The sequence below is a fragment of the Neodiprion fabricii genome, chromosome 1 (genome assembly GCF_021155785.1).
Source record: "Neodiprion fabricii isolate iyNeoFabr1 chromosome 1, iyNeoFabr1.1, whole genome shotgun sequence".
Lineage (NCBI taxonomy): Eukaryota > Metazoa > Arthropoda > Insecta > Hymenoptera > Diprionidae > Neodiprion > Neodiprion fabricii.
The window spans coordinates 10586208-10603479 of NC_060239.1; the positions used below are offsets into that span (position 1 = coordinate 10586208).

The window sequence follows — 17272 nt, forward strand, 5'->3', positions numbered from 1 at the left end:
TTCTCAAAGGCCAACTTGTCACAGCCGCGAAACGTCACTTCGGTAAGAGAGCTACTGCGCGCCGAAGTGGGGAACGTCCATGCTTCGTCAGCCGGCTGTCTACGGATACTAAAGTCCATATGGGCGCCACGCTACTCAAACACCGAGCCGAGCAAGATGGCTGCCGAAACAAGCTGCGCAATTGGTTGTCCGGGGTCGAGTGGGTTCTCAACCTTATCGCGCCTCGCCGTGCGCGATAAGCATTCGCTGCGTGACAGATTTGAACTCAGTCTCCACAGCCCCTGCACTGCAAACTGCAAGGTACAAATTTCACTTGGCAAACTCTCGATTATCAATAGTATCAGAGATGTAACATTTTTCTTCATCTTTTTTCAACACCGAACGCGTCTCGCTTTCACTTTTATTTTTATAAATAGAAACTCTGTTTTGTGCGTAGATAAATTTTCTACAAGTACGTTTACAAGTATTTTTTTACTTTGTTCAACTACAGATTTGAGGGAAAAAAAGTTGCAAGTTTGGACAGAGTTACAAAAATTTGAGAACCATTTGATCTCTCGAAATTTTTTAAAAATTAAGGGGTGGTTTGATTTCAATTATTTTAATGAATCGATTGAATTACATTTTACTCCATTTTCAATTGGAATTTCTGGAGATTTATTTTGCGATACTTTGTTCACTAACTGGATTACGGGTTTTATCGATATTATAGTACGGTCTGAAGATAATCTCATCAATAATTTTGACTAACATTCTATCGGATGGGTTGTATAAAATTTGAGAATACGTTACACATTCATTATTTTATGATAGTTGCGTTTCATAACCAGGTATATCGATGTTAAAATCATTGCTAACGAAATTTCTCTATAGCGTTTCAAATTGTTATAACCATTCTTTGAAGACAATACAAGGATTTTGAATTTCACGCCACGATAATATCATTTTTTTGATCTTCACGCGCTAATTTGTTTCATAGATGCAAGAATCCCACGTGTATAATTTTACTCATTCCCGCTCTGGGTGCTCTTTCTAACACCAGACTGCGTTATGGATGATAATTTTATTCCAGAACTGGATAAAATATTTTAGCTTGTATGAAAAGAAACGATTCTACAAATAAACCGGTTCTTATTCAAAAAATAGATTTACTATTTTGCTATAATGTTGCGTTCACATTTTTCAATGTATTAGAAACCCTTGGATTTATGATTGAAGTTCAGGTTGATCAAAATAATATTCAGGCAGCCCTGAAATCTTCGGAATGCCAAACTTCCACCTCAAACTGCGTAATTAATAACCGCACGTGAAATCGATAAGTAAATGTTTCATTGTTTTTGTTTTATGAAAGAATTTAAATTCGAAAAATTGGCGATTTCGAAAAATTAACAACGGAGTCAGGAATCGAACCAGGCGTCCAGAGATGCTTGACCGGAGCCTTACTCCACTAGACCACCTAACCGCTCTGACTCTGTTGTCGTTAATTTCTCTCATCACCAATGAGTTCGAATTTGTTTTCCTGTGCCTGGTTTACGTGTGAATAAGAAGTTTCTTCTCTTCAAGCACTGCGTATAAGGAGGACTATAATGTGTAGAATGTTGTGTTTAACCTTTTGAATTTTTGTTGTTGTTTTATGCTCAATTTAGAGGTCACTAGTCTTCAAAGAGTTGGATTTTTCACGTTCTGTTAACAATATGTATACATAGTTCTTAAAAATATTTTACCTTCGTTTGGTAAATTATTTGCATCGCGGCTAGGCGTTTGTGCATATTTTTCGTCAATAAAACATAGCGGTATCCGAATGTCAAAATATGTTAAGGATTCGTCCTTTTCACATTATAAAATAGCACGATGCCTGCACAAAGCCGGGAAGGCCACGCGTTAACATTTAAAAACCGTGATTTTTCAAGCCATCTTATAATTCACGGTATTACGCGTGTATCTACAGGGTGTCTCAATTTAAAAGACGCGTCACGGTTTAGCCTACCTAACGGTTCGATTAAAAAATGCGTTCCACAAAAGTTTTATGGTTCAGTGTGGAACACGTGAAGAATTTTTTTTCATGCGGTCTCGACATCATAACCGGGCGATGCCGTGGAGGATGGACCAGTTTTTTTTAATGGAATCATACATTTTTATTTCAACTCAGATATTCTTCATTCGAAAAATGTACAACTTTTCTAAGAATTTTTTTTTTTTCTCTAAAGCGAACAGTTCCTGAGATACACCAAAAAATCAAATCCTGCAAGACACGGGGAGGGGTTGAGACATGATGAATAGAATTACTAATGCGTGCAAGGCAATTCCAAGGGGAATCCTTTCGAATCGACCTCCCCGTGTCTTGCAGAATTTGATTCTCTGTCGTATCTCACGAACTATTCACTATATTAAAAAAAAAATTAAATAAACAAAAATTCTTCATGTTTCCCAATCCGAACCACATGACTTTTGTAGGACATTTTTTTCTAATTGAACCATTAGTTCGGCTAAAAACGTAATGCGTCTTTTAAATTGCGACACCCAGTATATATGTATATATATATACATACCTATGTACTTTCATGATATTTTGCACTTGCCGCAAGGTTCTAAATATAAGTCGGTGTGTGTGAGTCGAGGGGCTGCCTCGGAACGGCCGGCAGTGGCCAACGGCTGAAAAGCCCTTCAGGATGAGTCCTTAATTTACCTGAACTTATACCTGAAGGGCATATTACGGCCCCACTTTTCTCTCGCCAGGGACCGTCGCGCCCATTTCTTTGCGGTAGTGATTCGAGCAATTTAACGACGGTAAGAGTTTTTCTACGAGATCAGCCTGCGTGCGGAGCGTGAAGTTCATTATCCAAAAACAATCAAGGCGGACTCGTGACGTGCCAGGCGTTGAACGTCTCGTTGAAGTTGTGATATTGAAATCTGTGAAGAAGAATTTGAAAGATTCTGTCCGGATAAGAATGGTGAATTTGTCCCCATCGAATTTTGTGGTATCTATTTTTTCAAAAGTTTCTAACGTGAAAAAAAAAATTCTTGTAACATTATAGCTTTCCGCGTCAATTTCGAGGGGTCTTTGTGTCGGAAAAACCCGTTTTTTAATTTTTTCAGTTTTTAAATACCAAAAGATGAGCGAAATATCTGAAAGTATTCCGAAGAATCGAAAATATTTTAATATTCGTGGGAGAATTTCTTCCAGTTTTGCAATGCTAAACTCATTTTTCAATCAGCGAATCTTTTGTTAAAAATTGTTTTACGGTGTATCAATTTTTCTACTATTATGAAATAAATTCACGTTATTCTACTCTTCATTCGCTGAAAATTGAATAAAGAAAGTTTCAAAATTTGACCTTCTATACATTTAAGAAAAATAAAAACGACAAAATTTCACATTTTTCGTTGAAAATCGATACACAAATCATTCTTGGGGTTTAATTATTGGATGGCCATGGCCGGAGTAGTTGTGAGATGTAACAAATAGAGCCAAGAAATAAGATTTTATTTCTCATTCTGTATATATTTGAATTTTCGACGTCATTTAAACACTAAAAACGGATTAAATGAAATTCATACGAAGCTCAGAAAATACGAATTGATCAATTCCAAAATAACGGAAGCTTTTGTTTAATCCGTTTCAAATCTCGGGATATATTATCAGGTGTACATTTTTGCAAATAACTTGTACTCGTACGAATACATTTCTTTCATCAAGAACCATACCGCGAATCGATTACTCAATTTCTTACTATAGATAAATTTCAAGGCAATTTAAAAACGCCGTGCAGAAAAATGACGCTGCTTCTATTGTGAACGAGACCAAGACAGCTGATCAAAATTTACCCAAGGCCATATATGACCTGGTTCAGTTTGAAAGTGAATCTGGTGGCGAAGGGTAAACTCGTTTCGAAATCAAGATTTCTTTCGCAAGAGAACAATCGCGCGTTACAATTTCTGTGTGTGTATACAACATATTTTCCAACTTGGCCGATTCCGCGACCGATATTCTAGAAGCAAGCTTCTAATTCGCAAAAACGTTGGTCAAAAAGTGGCTAGCAGCCAATTCCAGGTCGCAAAGAATAGCAGAATGTACTATAGCTGCTAAATTTATACAGTTATATTCAAACGACCGGCTGAGTAACGCGTGTATCACGTATGTACGTAATCTCTGGAACAATAAACACTCTGCATTATACATGTAGCCAGGTAGATAGGTACGTTATACGCTCGTCTCTCCGCAAGGTGTATTCTTATTCTCTACGCGTGTTTCTCCATCGCTACTCTGACACAAGCAAACACACACGCGTGTAATGAGCAAAAGGTTACATGGCAATGCAAAGCGGAGAATCTTTCATGTATGCGGGATTCGAATCACGGGAACAAAATAGGAGAATGTAAATCCTCTCTCTCTCTATCTCTGCAAGTATCATCTTCCTTTTCTTCTTACTCGCGTAAGACGACGATGGAGTAGAATTTTTTTTTATTTACACTGTCTGGTCTTACGAAACATCGATGATACCTACTTGGTGTGTATAACATGATTAGTAAAAAACCACTTGCGGATACTTGCGAACACGGGAAAACGGTTCGACAATCGATTACGTATTACACTGGTACTTTGATAACGCGTTCGGAAGAATAACGAAGGCGATGTCAAATGTTGTAAAAAATTAGCCAGGGAAAACTTTGAGTGGATTAATTGCAAATCTCATACAGATTATATGAGGGGCATGGGAAAATTAGAACTTGTTAAGACCGTCGGAAAACGTCGCTGAGATATGAAATCGATTATTGAATCCTGTGTCAATCCAGATCAGATGATAGAAACTTCGATTTCTCGGCAAAATGTACTAATACTAATTTTTAATTACTATTGATAAAAATAAAGCATTTCTAAATACGATCACTTGTCCTCAATGCGCTAATTCTGTTCATCACTGTAAACTATTTTGTAATATTTAGTCATTTCGTGGCCATCCAATCCTACAATTATACCAGAAACGCCATGCCACTCCATGTGCAGAGTTTATAGTTTTGCTAAGATACCGCAAATCGTGTGAAATTTGATCCAATGGCTTTTGAAAAATCCCTGAATGAATTAACGACTTCGACTCGTTGCCGGATGATTAAAAAAATGTGTACACAAAAGCTATGCTATCCGTATGTAATAACGGCGGTGCCACCATGAATCGTTATTTATAGATAGCTACACTTTTGTAAATAAACATTCGCCTCGGTTACTTAAGAAATTCCGGCTAGACTAGCCGTAGCGATGAAATATTATTGTTGCAGTGATTAGAACAGAATCTCGAAAGTGAACCGATATTAATCGACACCCTCAAATAGCATTGGAGGTATAACGGTACACGCCTTTTTAACTAATTAATCTAATCTCTATCAACGCGAAGAGGAGATTTTTACTGAATATTCGCAGAAATTTATCTCTGAATTTCTTTTTTCTTTTTTTAGCTGAAACGTACAGCAGCAACGTGATAACGTCAGAGTAAAAATAAACCGTACCTTGAATTTTGTACGACAAAATTTGAGATCTTTTAACTCGTATAAGGTATGTACACAGGCTGAATATGACAAACGATAATGTGCGACGAAGATAATTTACCCAACCTGCCTAGATTACCGGTTGAAATACGCCGTTGAAAATGTTGACAGCAAGACACTCTCTGTTCGGATAAAATTTTTACAGACAACACCTGCGGCTGCACGGAGCGGCGATAAAGCACAACAAACGATCGTTCAGTTCAGTTTCACCTAGGCTTCTGGAGACGTTACTCCTGTGCTTCATCGGGCATTTAACGAGATTCGACACTTGAAAAATACATTTACATATTACCGTGCTTCGGTCGATTTGAATAAAAAACTTAAATCCAATCACACCAGAAAATGTCCCCAACCAATGTGTTGAAAAATAATGGAGAAATTTTCCAAAATATATGACATGACGTGAAACACCGTTGTAAAGTCATACTATTATATTATTCATAGAAATTTCGGAAAGTTGGTTTTCCAAAGTTCTGAAAAGTTTGAAACTCAACGTGTATCGAGTCGTGGTTGGCACTTATCGGATGGAGAAGTTTTTAATTATACGAAAATGGATATCAAACCAGACTTTATCACAAATAAATTTCCTAAAATTCGTGAGATTTTCACAGTATCTTCTCATTATTGCAGCTATGATACATTTTCAAAATTCTACCTATCGAAAGTTAACTTTTTGCAGAATATAATTTCTTTAACGCGATGTGGGAACTTTGTTTTCCATGTAAACATTGTACCTATTTTCATGAGATATTGTTTAAACAAAATACATTCTTCGGTTCAGTTTATATCGTGCTTTTATATTCCTCTTTATGTGATCTACGAAATACCAAATTCGTAAAAAAAAAACGAAGTCACGATATCTGAGATCGATTTTAACTGCTACTCAGCTAACGATAATTCAACATATAGTCACTAAGAAAAAATATTTTATAGGTCAGAAGACAACTAATGAATTAGTTTGATAACAGAATTTATTTTCTCAGTGATGCATACCAATACTACAACTTGCATATGTCAAAGAAAAAAGCGCTATTAGCCGGACAATTATATTGGCAGATGGCGGGTTACGCAGAGGTGGCCATGCACTATAACCGAGATGTTAATGTAAATCAGTTTTATTATCCACTCAATTATCCGAATGCTGCGACTGCATTTATTCTGCTTCAGCTCATGTAGTACGGATGAGAAGCTTCTTATCCGAGCTGAACATTGACCGTAAATGGAATTTTCATTGCAGTGGACGTAATATCTGGCCTTGAGTGCTCCTGTAGATTATTAGTCAAGTCTCTGGCTATGAACTATGGGGAACATTAGCCAGACCCAAGTAGCCTATGTTCCTGATCTTAGTCCTGCCGAACAATGCAGCAACAAGTATAACCAGACCCAGACGAATAATTCATTGAAATGGGAACCCATCGGAATACTTTTGTGAAACAAATCAAGAAAAAATACGTCTGCCTCACACTTACGAATTTCAGCATGAACGTATTGCTGCTTGTTGGCAAGTTTTTTTCGTTATTTCGAAAATTCCAATGAAAGAAAAATTTATTAATCGTGAAACAATGTTACAATGGATTAACATACGAATAAATCATTTTTCTGGTGTGAAATTCGTGACTTGTAATAAAAGTAAACTTTCCCTCAAACTGGGATTGACATTCAGTGGCTGGTTATTTTCATTTCTTATCGTGGGCAGTCTATGCATAATAAAATTGTCTAATTTTCAGAGAGACACTGCCAGAGAAAGGGAATAAAGGTTCACGAACAAGCCAGAGCAACGGACTGAGAAAAGAGACACGCTTCCATTTGAATCACGCGATGCATAGGTAAGTATCACTTGCCCTTTACGATTTACCGCCCCTCGTCAACTTGACAAAGAGAGGCTACGGGTGGTATTTTAAAACACAGCTCACAATATTTCGAAAAATTATCCAACATAGGATCATTGTGAGTATTTTTAATAAATGAATATTCAAAGAGGATTCAATTTGTGGCAAATCTATGGTAAGATGGTAAAAAAAATTTGTCGTAGTCTATTTCGCCGAGAGTAATTGAAAAGGGGTTTGAAAATTTTAGAAACAGTTGCATCTAAATTTTATATTCATTGTTCATTATTCATGCAACACGGAACGCTAATAAAATCGTCTTGTGCATGACTGTACCTTGCATGTAAAAATGATCTTGATAAATCTGTGAGATTTACCGGCTGTGTGCCTACCTATATATTGCGTCTTATCAACAACATCCAGCTGTTTAACATAATGAATTATCACAATGAAAACACATCGTCATCACTTAGATAAATTGTAACAAGTTTACCTATTTTCTGGGGAAACGAGTGTTTGCATTTTATTACTTATCGTGATGTCATGCTTTTAATTAGTCACTTATCATTCGATCCGCGGTCCTCGACGCAATAGTTGCTCTACGCGCTTCTCTTGTTTCCTCATTTTTCATACAGTAAATTCGTACCCTACAATCTAAGATGTGATACGCTAATTGCGAGTGGTTTTGCAAATTAAAGTATCGTTAAACATTTAAAACTCTTTTTGCGGTAAGAAGAATAATGCGCGCTTTTCAACGGTACACCTACTTTCACGGTTGTTAATTTAGTTATTTTCGTATCAAGTTTTTTATATGAAAATTTTTTGTATTTCATTTTGAACACATCCGATTCATTGCGTTCCGCAGTTAGATCTCCTTTTGAATCGCGCAGAAATTAAATGATCGAATGAAGGATGCAGTCTAAGGAAAAATTCTCCCATTAAATTCTACAAGAAATGTTCCAAACAATTTTGTAATCTTCGCGAGGAATATCAATTTATTGAGAAAAAATTTTTCTGATTTATTACGACATTTTTTCCCTTTCATTTCTTGGAAACCGAGGAGTTTTTCGCGTTTTCTGATTAGTTTGAACTAATTTGAGTGTTCTGTATTTCCCATAATACTGGGGGAAAAATTCCAAATTTCTCGCGAATACTTTTGTTTTTCAAAAGCATCGATATCAATAAGTAAGCATTGTAATTAACCGTTCATATAAATCGAATCCTTAGAATCGCCGAGAAATAAAGACACTGCTGGAATACGTAAAAATTGCGCAGAAATTACGAAAACAAAAACGAAATAAACTTCATGAATACAGAGTAGAGGAACATTGTCGTCAGAAAAATATTCAGAATATCAGGGATTCTCAAAAATTTACAAGAGATAGCAATTTCCCATGTCGTCTGGAAAAATAATCTAAAAAAAGTGTTACAGCGCGACAAAAACAAAATTACAAAAATGAAATGATAGAACGTATCGATTTACATAATATCACAGATAAGCGATCAGTCGTACCTTACGCAAGTGTTGATTTTTAGTTTTGTTAATCTACTCGTACCTCAGCGCGTAGTTTTTCAGTACCGTTATATAGTATACGCCGTGTGTACGATATTGTGGTCACGTATAAAAACCGGGAGGGACCAAACTGGTTTTTGTTTCGTTCCTACTGCCGTGAAGCGAGTAGGTGCGAGGCGCACAGCATCCAAGAGACGAAAACTCGATCCAGCAACGTGTGCCTCCGGATAATCTTAGGGTACACACGTATACACTTTGTACGTGCTCACACGTGCACGAAAAAACCAGTTCCGCCTTTTACCGGCAACCCAAGTTACTTTCCCGCTCGTGCTGGTTGCCTATCAGCAGGCGCGTTATTATTCTCAAATTAATTTTCGTTCATGTTTTGAAACCCGTCAATTTTTCAATGTTGACAAATGAATCACTAAAGTTTTACTCTGTGCGCGGTAATTGAAATTGACACAAATTTATCTTGTACAACAGAATCTATCATTCTTGACCTGTGACTAGAATAACTGCAAAAAAAAGAACCATATCTCTACATTGAAAAGACGTATAGTGAAAAGTCTTTACTTTTATTTTAAGAACTGGAAAAAGACATTTTTACGTTGCTCACATAATGCAGAAAGATGTGAAGACGCTGGTATAGGGAAGCCTCACCAGAGGCTATGGTTGGAATTTATGACGTTATGCCCCGTGCATGCACAAAGTATATACGGAGAAGCGGGTTGAAGATGTGATGTTCTATAGAATACGCTCAGAGTCTGTATTTACCCTTCATGATCAGACAAAATAAATACAGAAGAAAGTGATTCCTAATTTCCGCATGTTTCGTTCTACTTTTGTACTTGTAACAAAACCAAATTCACTATTTTTCAGAGATTTACTGGTACGTTACCATATTCGTTTGTTCATTTTTTCATGCACAATTTTGTGATGGATAACGCAAAACGTCATCATGACCAAAGAGCATTATCCTAATATCTCGCGATGGGGGGGAATAATTTATGGTGGGACGTCTTTCAATACCTACTACCATTAAAATGTTGTATTACTCCCAGAAGTTATCCTATAGCTAGGCGCTCATGGCCAAGGGGCGGAGCCAAAATTTTGAAAGTCAAAACCCTGAGGACGCGTATGATGTCGGTGACCCGAGAACCGTCGGGGTATCTAACAGTAGAACCTTCGAATGTTCTCCGAAGTTGTACCTTGGTATACCTACAGCATTTTCATCGCGACCGTTCGCGGGGCTAAGGTGAAAGTTTCAAATTGACCGTGTCATGAAATAACGAGGGAACTCACACGTGAATGCGTAAACTCTATGTCAGCGCGATGTACACGTAGAATATTAAAATATCTGTATGTTTATATTGTAGAAATCACGCGGAGAAAGAATATGGAATTCTTGTCGCTACATTACTAAAAAATACGTATGTACGAGTACGTGCAAACTGCGAAATCTGTTGTAATGCAAAAAGAAATTATAGTATCCAAAAGCTTGAAACTATTAAAAAAAACGTTAAAGCACGAGCCTGTTTTGAGTGTGTTCAATCTCATTACGTGCTTCAATCGATTACCATTCTAGATCATGGTTACATTTATCAAGCGCACATCTCGTTCGATTTTCGCAGTTTTTGTGAGAAGGATCCAGACTTTATCGGCGGAAATTATAACCATTCAAATACATTTTTTTTACTTCTCTTATCTACGAAGATAAAGAGTTGTATAAATAAATGTTTATATCGATTGTTCAAATCACTCGACCGCGTCACGTTTGCTCGGTCGGTAAAGATAGGAGTACTACATGACCCTTATCTACAGAAAAGAGTTACCGTGTAGTACAAAGTAAATCGTTTTCTAAAGATGGCACTGCCTGGCTACTGGTTTCAACAACTACGTAGATCCAACTGAATCCCTAAAACTAGGCTAATACAGTTATAAATAATCGTGAATGCCTGGAACTTCTCTATAGTAAAATATTTATATCTACTCGTGTGATTATATCTGCTCGATCAAAAAATCATAAACGTGCCTGCATAATGACTGAGGTGAAGAAACAATTGCAAGTACGATCGTCTCTCAATGTGTATTTCTGATATCGTTGTATAAATAATAACCAATCTCTTTCAATGTAATTACCCTGAGTTGAATTATCTTCATCAGATATTTTACAGGTTCTTGCGTTACATGGATATTACCAGTCGGACGTTGTCTTCAGAGGAAAAATTGGTTCTCTGCGAAAAGCATTCAAAAAAGAAATCAACTTCACATTCCTGAGAGCTCCGCACAAGGTGCCTCGAGACCCGAGCGGTAAAGAAGCAGAAGAAGGTGCCGAAGGTATGAAAATTGTTGACAATGCTTAAACTATTCAATGAATCACAGAATTTCTGTGCATGTTCTGTTTTCCTTTTCAGCATATGGCTGGTGGTTCAACAACAAAAATTCAGAATTCAAAGCAACTGTGGGCAGCCCTGAATGTGTCGGATTAGAAGAAAGTTTACGATTGGTCGAGAAATGTTTTGAAGAAAAAGGCCCTTTTGATGGAATACTTGGTTTTTCACAGGGTGCAGCTTTTTCTGCAATTTTGTGCGCAATGCAACAGCAAAAATGTAATATTGAGATACACTTGATTGAGTGAATTGATAAGAAATGTTTTAATAATATCACAGTGTCTCCGATTAGGTTTAATTTCGCCATTCTCATATCGGGATTTAAGTCACTTTGTGAGCCACATTCCGTATTTTACAACCAACAGTTTAGTCTACCCAGTCTTCATATTTATGGAACTACAGACCAAATTATTCCTACTGGTGAGATATCATCATGAAGAATATCATGATTTGTATGTCATCTTTTTTATTGTACCATGTGGCTGGTAGAAAATCTAATTAATGATTTGAATCTTTTTATTTGACGTAGAAATGGCTGAAGATTTGGCATCACTATTCACCGATGCAACCAGATTGACCCATGACGGCGGTCACTTTATTCCAAGCCGAAAGCATTTGTACAACGATTTCATTCAGAAGATGCTCACAATAAAAGACGATTCTGCTAACGGATCGGTGTAATTTACACTTGTGAGCATACGTGGATGTGAACTTCACGAATTGGCACTTGAAGGTCGCTAGATCTTTTCTATTCAAGACTGTATGTAAACTTACTATTTTTTACTTTTTCTTTTTTATTAAATAAAATTCTAAAATGTATACTTTAAATGTTTTGTTTTAGTGCTCCCGACAGCACGTACCTCGATACTTATACAAGTCAACAACATGGATGACATTCTTCGAACTAGTGCGATCGAAAATCTGGATTACAGTAATGCTGGAAATTATTGCCAATTCAGTGATATTTAACTGAATACCAGACTCGCTTGTACATGCATCTATATTGTATTTGTTTTCATACATTAATTAATATAGAGGCATGTACACGTGAATATAAAACTCCCTCTGTCTCAACTAATTTACAAACTATTAGTTACAAACCTTGATCCGACTGTTCTTATTCCACTGTGTTGGACGCTTCAATAAGGCATAAGAACGAATGTTAGAAGAGCAAATTTAAATGAACAGTAACGTCCAATCTAATGCATGATAATAGTGTACATTGGCATGGCAATGTATGAAACATTGTTTTTCGTTTTGTGAATACCATGTGTCAAAGTAAATTTGCATGGCAGATAGAGAATCGACATAGATGACAAAGAAACCCTAAAAAAAAAGCGGAAAAATAATTTCGTATCGGGAAAAGCGCAATGTTCCTCAATTACATCAAAGTGACCCATTAATCAAATAGGAACTAATTATTACTCGAGATTTTGAAGGGTATTGGATCATAACGATTGAAATAATTCATTTCATCACCTAATTAATTTGCCTTTCTGCATTCGTATATCCATCCAAGATATGCTACCTTGCCAAACCGAATATGCTCATTCTTTCATTCGGAATTTGTCAAAGGATGATCGTGATTATTACTACGTTTACGTGCACAGTATTTACTACTTTTTAATCACAATCATACGCGTTTACGGGCACCGAGTTAGGTGTGATGAGCCATTGATTGTCGTTACTTGCGGGTGAGAATTGACTATTAGGTAACAGATAGTAAAGAGAATTTCACTAGACGAAATGATGTGTCGATTAAGCTAACGGAGATAATCGACTCGGAACTACGCGCGGGCTTTCCCAGCTTATGGCATATTCTAGCGATTGCCATGTCTTCTGATGAAAGCCTATATTTTGCGATTTTTCAACATTTGTTTTCCTCATAATTCATGTTTTAGCCTTGCGTTTTTCGATTTTCGCTATTAGAAATTTTTAATACATCATTACGACATTTTCTGAAACAATTGGACCCTCAGAAATGTAATGAATAAATCTAAAACAGCGTAAAACAAATGGCTGAGAAAAGACGTAGAAATTTGATCGTTTTTTGGCTGCAACTTTTAATCCGATGCTCGTAGCGTATTTCGACTGCGCCCATTCGATTCCTATCGCGAAATTCCGTCGAAATAGCGAATCAAATAATTTATTCCAGTACCGTTGAATGAAGCATAAAAAGTCAGTTGCCCCAATGGGCTTTGGTGTGGCAACCGAAAGTCGTCGTGCGTTTGCGCCCCCTGAGATCTTCCATCGGTAGAGTTGAGAACATATTGCAGAACATAGAGAATTACCGATTTCGACATGATGCTGGCTGCATTCACCTTCCGAGTAACACAGTCTTCGCAATGGTGAGCCCAAGCCAATACTTGGCCTGTGTGTACTAACCGACTTGTCGGCGACGCAAGAAATTAATAATGAGAATAAATTTCGTCCAAAATTCGTAGCAAGACGGTGATTTAATTGAAGTATAGGTACCCGAGGGAAGAATGTATACATAGATCATAAATAATAATAGATCAGATGTAATAAAGATGCAGAGACCAGAAAATATACAGTACATGCGGTCCATGTACGATATTAATATATGCGATTGATACATGATGCATACTATAAATTATGTAATTTTCCAGGAGACAAACTAGATTACATACAATAATACGGCTATGATATGATAACAAAAGAATTGTTCATTTCGAAATGGGATTCTATTCGGCACGCGCTCGATGTATTCCATTTGCTCTCTCGATCTTGAATTTTCATAGGCATAGCATGGAAACGTTTTAACTAGTCGTAAGTGAACTATCTACGTTGGGTAAGAAAAAAATTCGGAGTAACTGTAATACATCACGGATGCGCTAATTTTGATCGAGATGAAATGGATGCTTCGTATATGAAACAGTATTTAACGCAGTGTCCTGGCTTCAAGACGTAAAGAGGTGATTGCCAGCGATTTTTTTTTTTAGTTGGGGAGAGAATGAACTAAGCTTCATAAAATTTCGAGTGTATTTTAATACACATTTGAAAGGTACGAGCGAAAATTTTTATCATCCCACTGTCGCAGAACGGCAGCGTTATTAGCTGACCCGTTAACTGAAGGATATATCTTCAGTCAACGGCTGACCATCGAAGGGCCTGGCCGCTTGAGTCTGGAATCGGCAGGAAAGATCAAGTGCCTATTTCTCGTATGAAATGTAAAAACTAAAATCATTGTACATCATATCATATCATCATACATCATACATGATCATCCATCATACATCATATCATACATACTATTGAAGTTCAAAATCCAAGTTTGCATGTCGGATATTCGAATGTTCAGAAAGTGACGTCACCAAAATTTTATTTTGTCTTGACGTCATCCATCTATATAGACGAAAATCAGCTAGCCGAATTCTTCAGTCCGGAAACAATCGCGCAGTAGAGCGGACGTATGAGAATCACGCTCCGCAAATTTCGAGTACCGGGTTCTGTACCAGCTGGATCCTGCCCTCCGGGTCCGCTTCCTCGTGCAACTCGAGTTCCAGGACAAGCGCTCCGTAGTTCCTGCGCTCAAAGTCCACTACCTAGTGAAACTGGACTTCCAGGACAAGCGCTTCGTGGTTCCTGTGGAGCAGGTACAATACCTGGTGAAACTCGACTTCCAGAACAAGCGTTCCGTAGTTCTGGCTGTCCAGGTCCTTGACCTGGTGACTTTTGACCTTCACAACTAATTTTCCGTAGTTTTTCAGTTTTTCGTAGTTCTCCATTGTTCCTGCGCTTCAGGTCCACTACCTGGTGTAACTCGACTTCCAGGACACGCGCTCCGTGGTTCCTGCGCTCCAAGTCCGCTATCTGGTGCAACTCGACTTCAGGGACAAGCGCTCAGTAGTTTTCGCGCGCCGGGTCCACTACCTGGTGAAACTCGATTTCTAGAACAAGCGCTCCGTAGTTCTGACTGTCCAGGTCCTTGACCTGGTGACTACTGACCTTCAGGACTAATTTTCAAGTTTACAAGTTTGATTATTGCAAACGTCATGTTTTGTACCATCAAACCAATATGCGTGCTTCGGATAACATTTTGAATCGGGATAATAACCGTACGACCACGATCAACAAATTGCAATTGCAATTTGGCATTCATCCTTACACAATATTTTTGATGTGTTTTAATACTGGAAACATTGATTAGTATTCGAGGATAACCCGAGGTGGGTAGGGGTGGTCGTTGGATGTGTTTGGAAATGGTCGGAGGTGGTCGGAGGGGGTTGGGGCTGGTTGCGGGTGATCGAGATAGATGAGGAGGAGACCGAGGAGCAGGACGGGGAAGATGAGAAGAACAAGGTGGACGAGGATGACGAGGATTTGTGCACTGTGAGTATAACATTTTTATAATATTTAACGGAGTGGGAGTAGGATCAGGAGTAGAAGTAGAAGTAGGAGTGGGATCAGGATCGAGAGTAAGAGTGGAAGTAGGATCACGAGTAGTACCAGGAGTAGGACCAGGAGTAGGATCAGGAGTAGGATCAGAAGCGGGAGTGGGATCAAGAAGATAAGTAGGATCAGGATCTGAAGTGGAACCAGGAGTAGGACCAGGAGTAGGATCAGGAGTAGGAGTAGGATCAGATGTAGGATCAGGAGAGGGATCAGAAGTGGGACCAGAAGTGGGATCAGGAGTCAAATCAGGAGTAGGATCTGAAGTAGGATCAGAAGTAGTAAGTACCAGGAGTAGGACCAGAAGTAGGATCACGAGTAGGATTAAAGTGGAAGTGGGACCAGGAGTAGGAGTAGGATCAACTATTTTCATGTAAACCAGTAACAAAAAGCTATGTTTCTATTTCTGCACGGTGAGTATAACGTTTTTCTAATATTTAATACCAATTGTAACTATACTTTATCTGAAATTTTTTAAACTTGTCACGTTTACAATAAATTATTTCAATTTAGTTTTCGCGCAAGCGCATATTCAGTAGCTTCAAATGCGCTGATAAAATTTATTACACATTAATCAATTATATTAATCCTTACAGAATATTTTCGATGTGTTCTTATACTGAAAATATTTATTACTATTCAAGGTGTAACTCGAGGTGGTTAGCGGTGATCGTTGGAGGTGAATTGGTAGTGGTCGGACGTGGGCGAAGATTGTGCTCGGTGAGTTTGATATTTTGATAATATTTAATGGCAAGTTTAATTATGTTGTATCTAAAATTTTTCAAACCTGTCATGTTTAAAATTTATTTCAATTCATTTTTTGCGCAAGCACAATAGTAGCTATAAATGCGCTGATAAAATTTATTATATGATCGAATAATCAATTAATTATATCAATCCTTACACAATATTTTTGATGTATTCTCATGCTAAAACTTTCTGTAAGAGATGTTGAAGATTTTCAACATAATTATGTTTCAGTTCTGTGCCCCACCTACTGATCCACTAGTACATATCCTCCGACGTGACATCGCTCTGCTACGTATAAAGAAGACAAGATTTATTAAGATGCAAATTGCTCCTCTCTTCTTGCCATTGTGCTTTCAGCCATTGTTGTGCCGTGTGTTTAAAATTTAGGACAGTATATAATATAGAATAACAGGTACAGCTACGAATATAACACTACAATAAATCTTATAGAAATGAGCTCTCATTGAGATTTCTCTGTATTTATAACTCGACGCGAGAAGGCAAAAATCAATGTAATGCCATCTGCAAGGTAATTTGACTCGCGCTTGCACAACGAGAACTCGTTGGGCATTTTGCGGTGAAATTTGAAAAATTGTTGTACAAGAAATTAAATAACTATAAAAATAGATAAAAAATATTATCTCTAATAGTGAATGTAGCTAATACAGCTTTAACCGTATATGATTATGTGAATGATCTATTGTGACAAGATCGGAATTAGATAAGCTCTCTAAATACTATTTTCTAGTCTATTAATTTATATCGCGTGACTAATGCCAAAAGGGCGTATAAAAATTGTACGCCCTTTTGGCTTTTCAAAACCAAAAGGGCGTATAATTTTT

The 17272-nt window shown here is 37.4% G+C and overlaps 2 protein-coding genes across 5 annotated transcripts; both read left to right on the forward strand.

Moving 5' to 3' along the window:
• The first annotated feature begins 91 nt into the window (after positions 1-91).
• Positions 92-16689, forward strand: LOC124186919. Of its 2 annotated transcripts, XM_046579056.1 has the most exons (5): positions 14649-14884; positions 14991-15164; positions 15439-15620; positions 16325-16400; positions 16662-16689. In XM_046579056.1, exons 1-4 carry the CDS (start codon positions 14701-14703, stop codon positions 16328-16330), a joined length of 546 nt encoding a protein of 181 aa, XP_046435012.1. In that variant the 5' UTR covers positions 14649-14700; the 3' UTR covers positions 16331-16400; positions 16662-16689. The 2 variants fall into 2 exon arrangements, 1 of the variants encoding a protein (XP_046435012.1); XR_006871745.1 differs by lacking the exons at positions 14649-14884; positions 14991-15164; positions 15439-15620; positions 16325-16400; positions 16662-16689 and adding exons at positions 92-300; positions 7266-7364; positions 9463-9696.
• On the forward strand, positions 10731-12345 carry LOC124186906 (esterase OVCA2). 3 transcript variants are annotated; one of them, XM_046579033.1, is made up of 6 exons: positions 10732-10943; positions 11052-11214; positions 11292-11486; positions 11547-11687; positions 11797-12000; positions 12109-12345. In XM_046579033.1, the coding sequence occupies exons 1-5, from the start codon at positions 10917-10919 to the stop codon at positions 11946-11948; spliced, it is 678 nt and encodes a 225-aa protein (XP_046434989.1). In that variant the 5' UTR covers positions 10732-10916; the 3' UTR covers positions 11949-12000; positions 12109-12345. The 3 variants fall into 3 exon arrangements, with proteins under 3 accessions (XP_046434999.1, XP_046434989.1, XP_046434981.1); XM_046579025.1 differs by having other exon boundaries at positions 10733-10943; positions 11797-12027; XM_046579043.1 differs by lacking the exon at positions 12109-12345 and having other exon boundaries at positions 10731-10943; positions 11560-11687; positions 11797-11994.
• Positions 16690-17272: the final 583 nt, after the last annotated feature.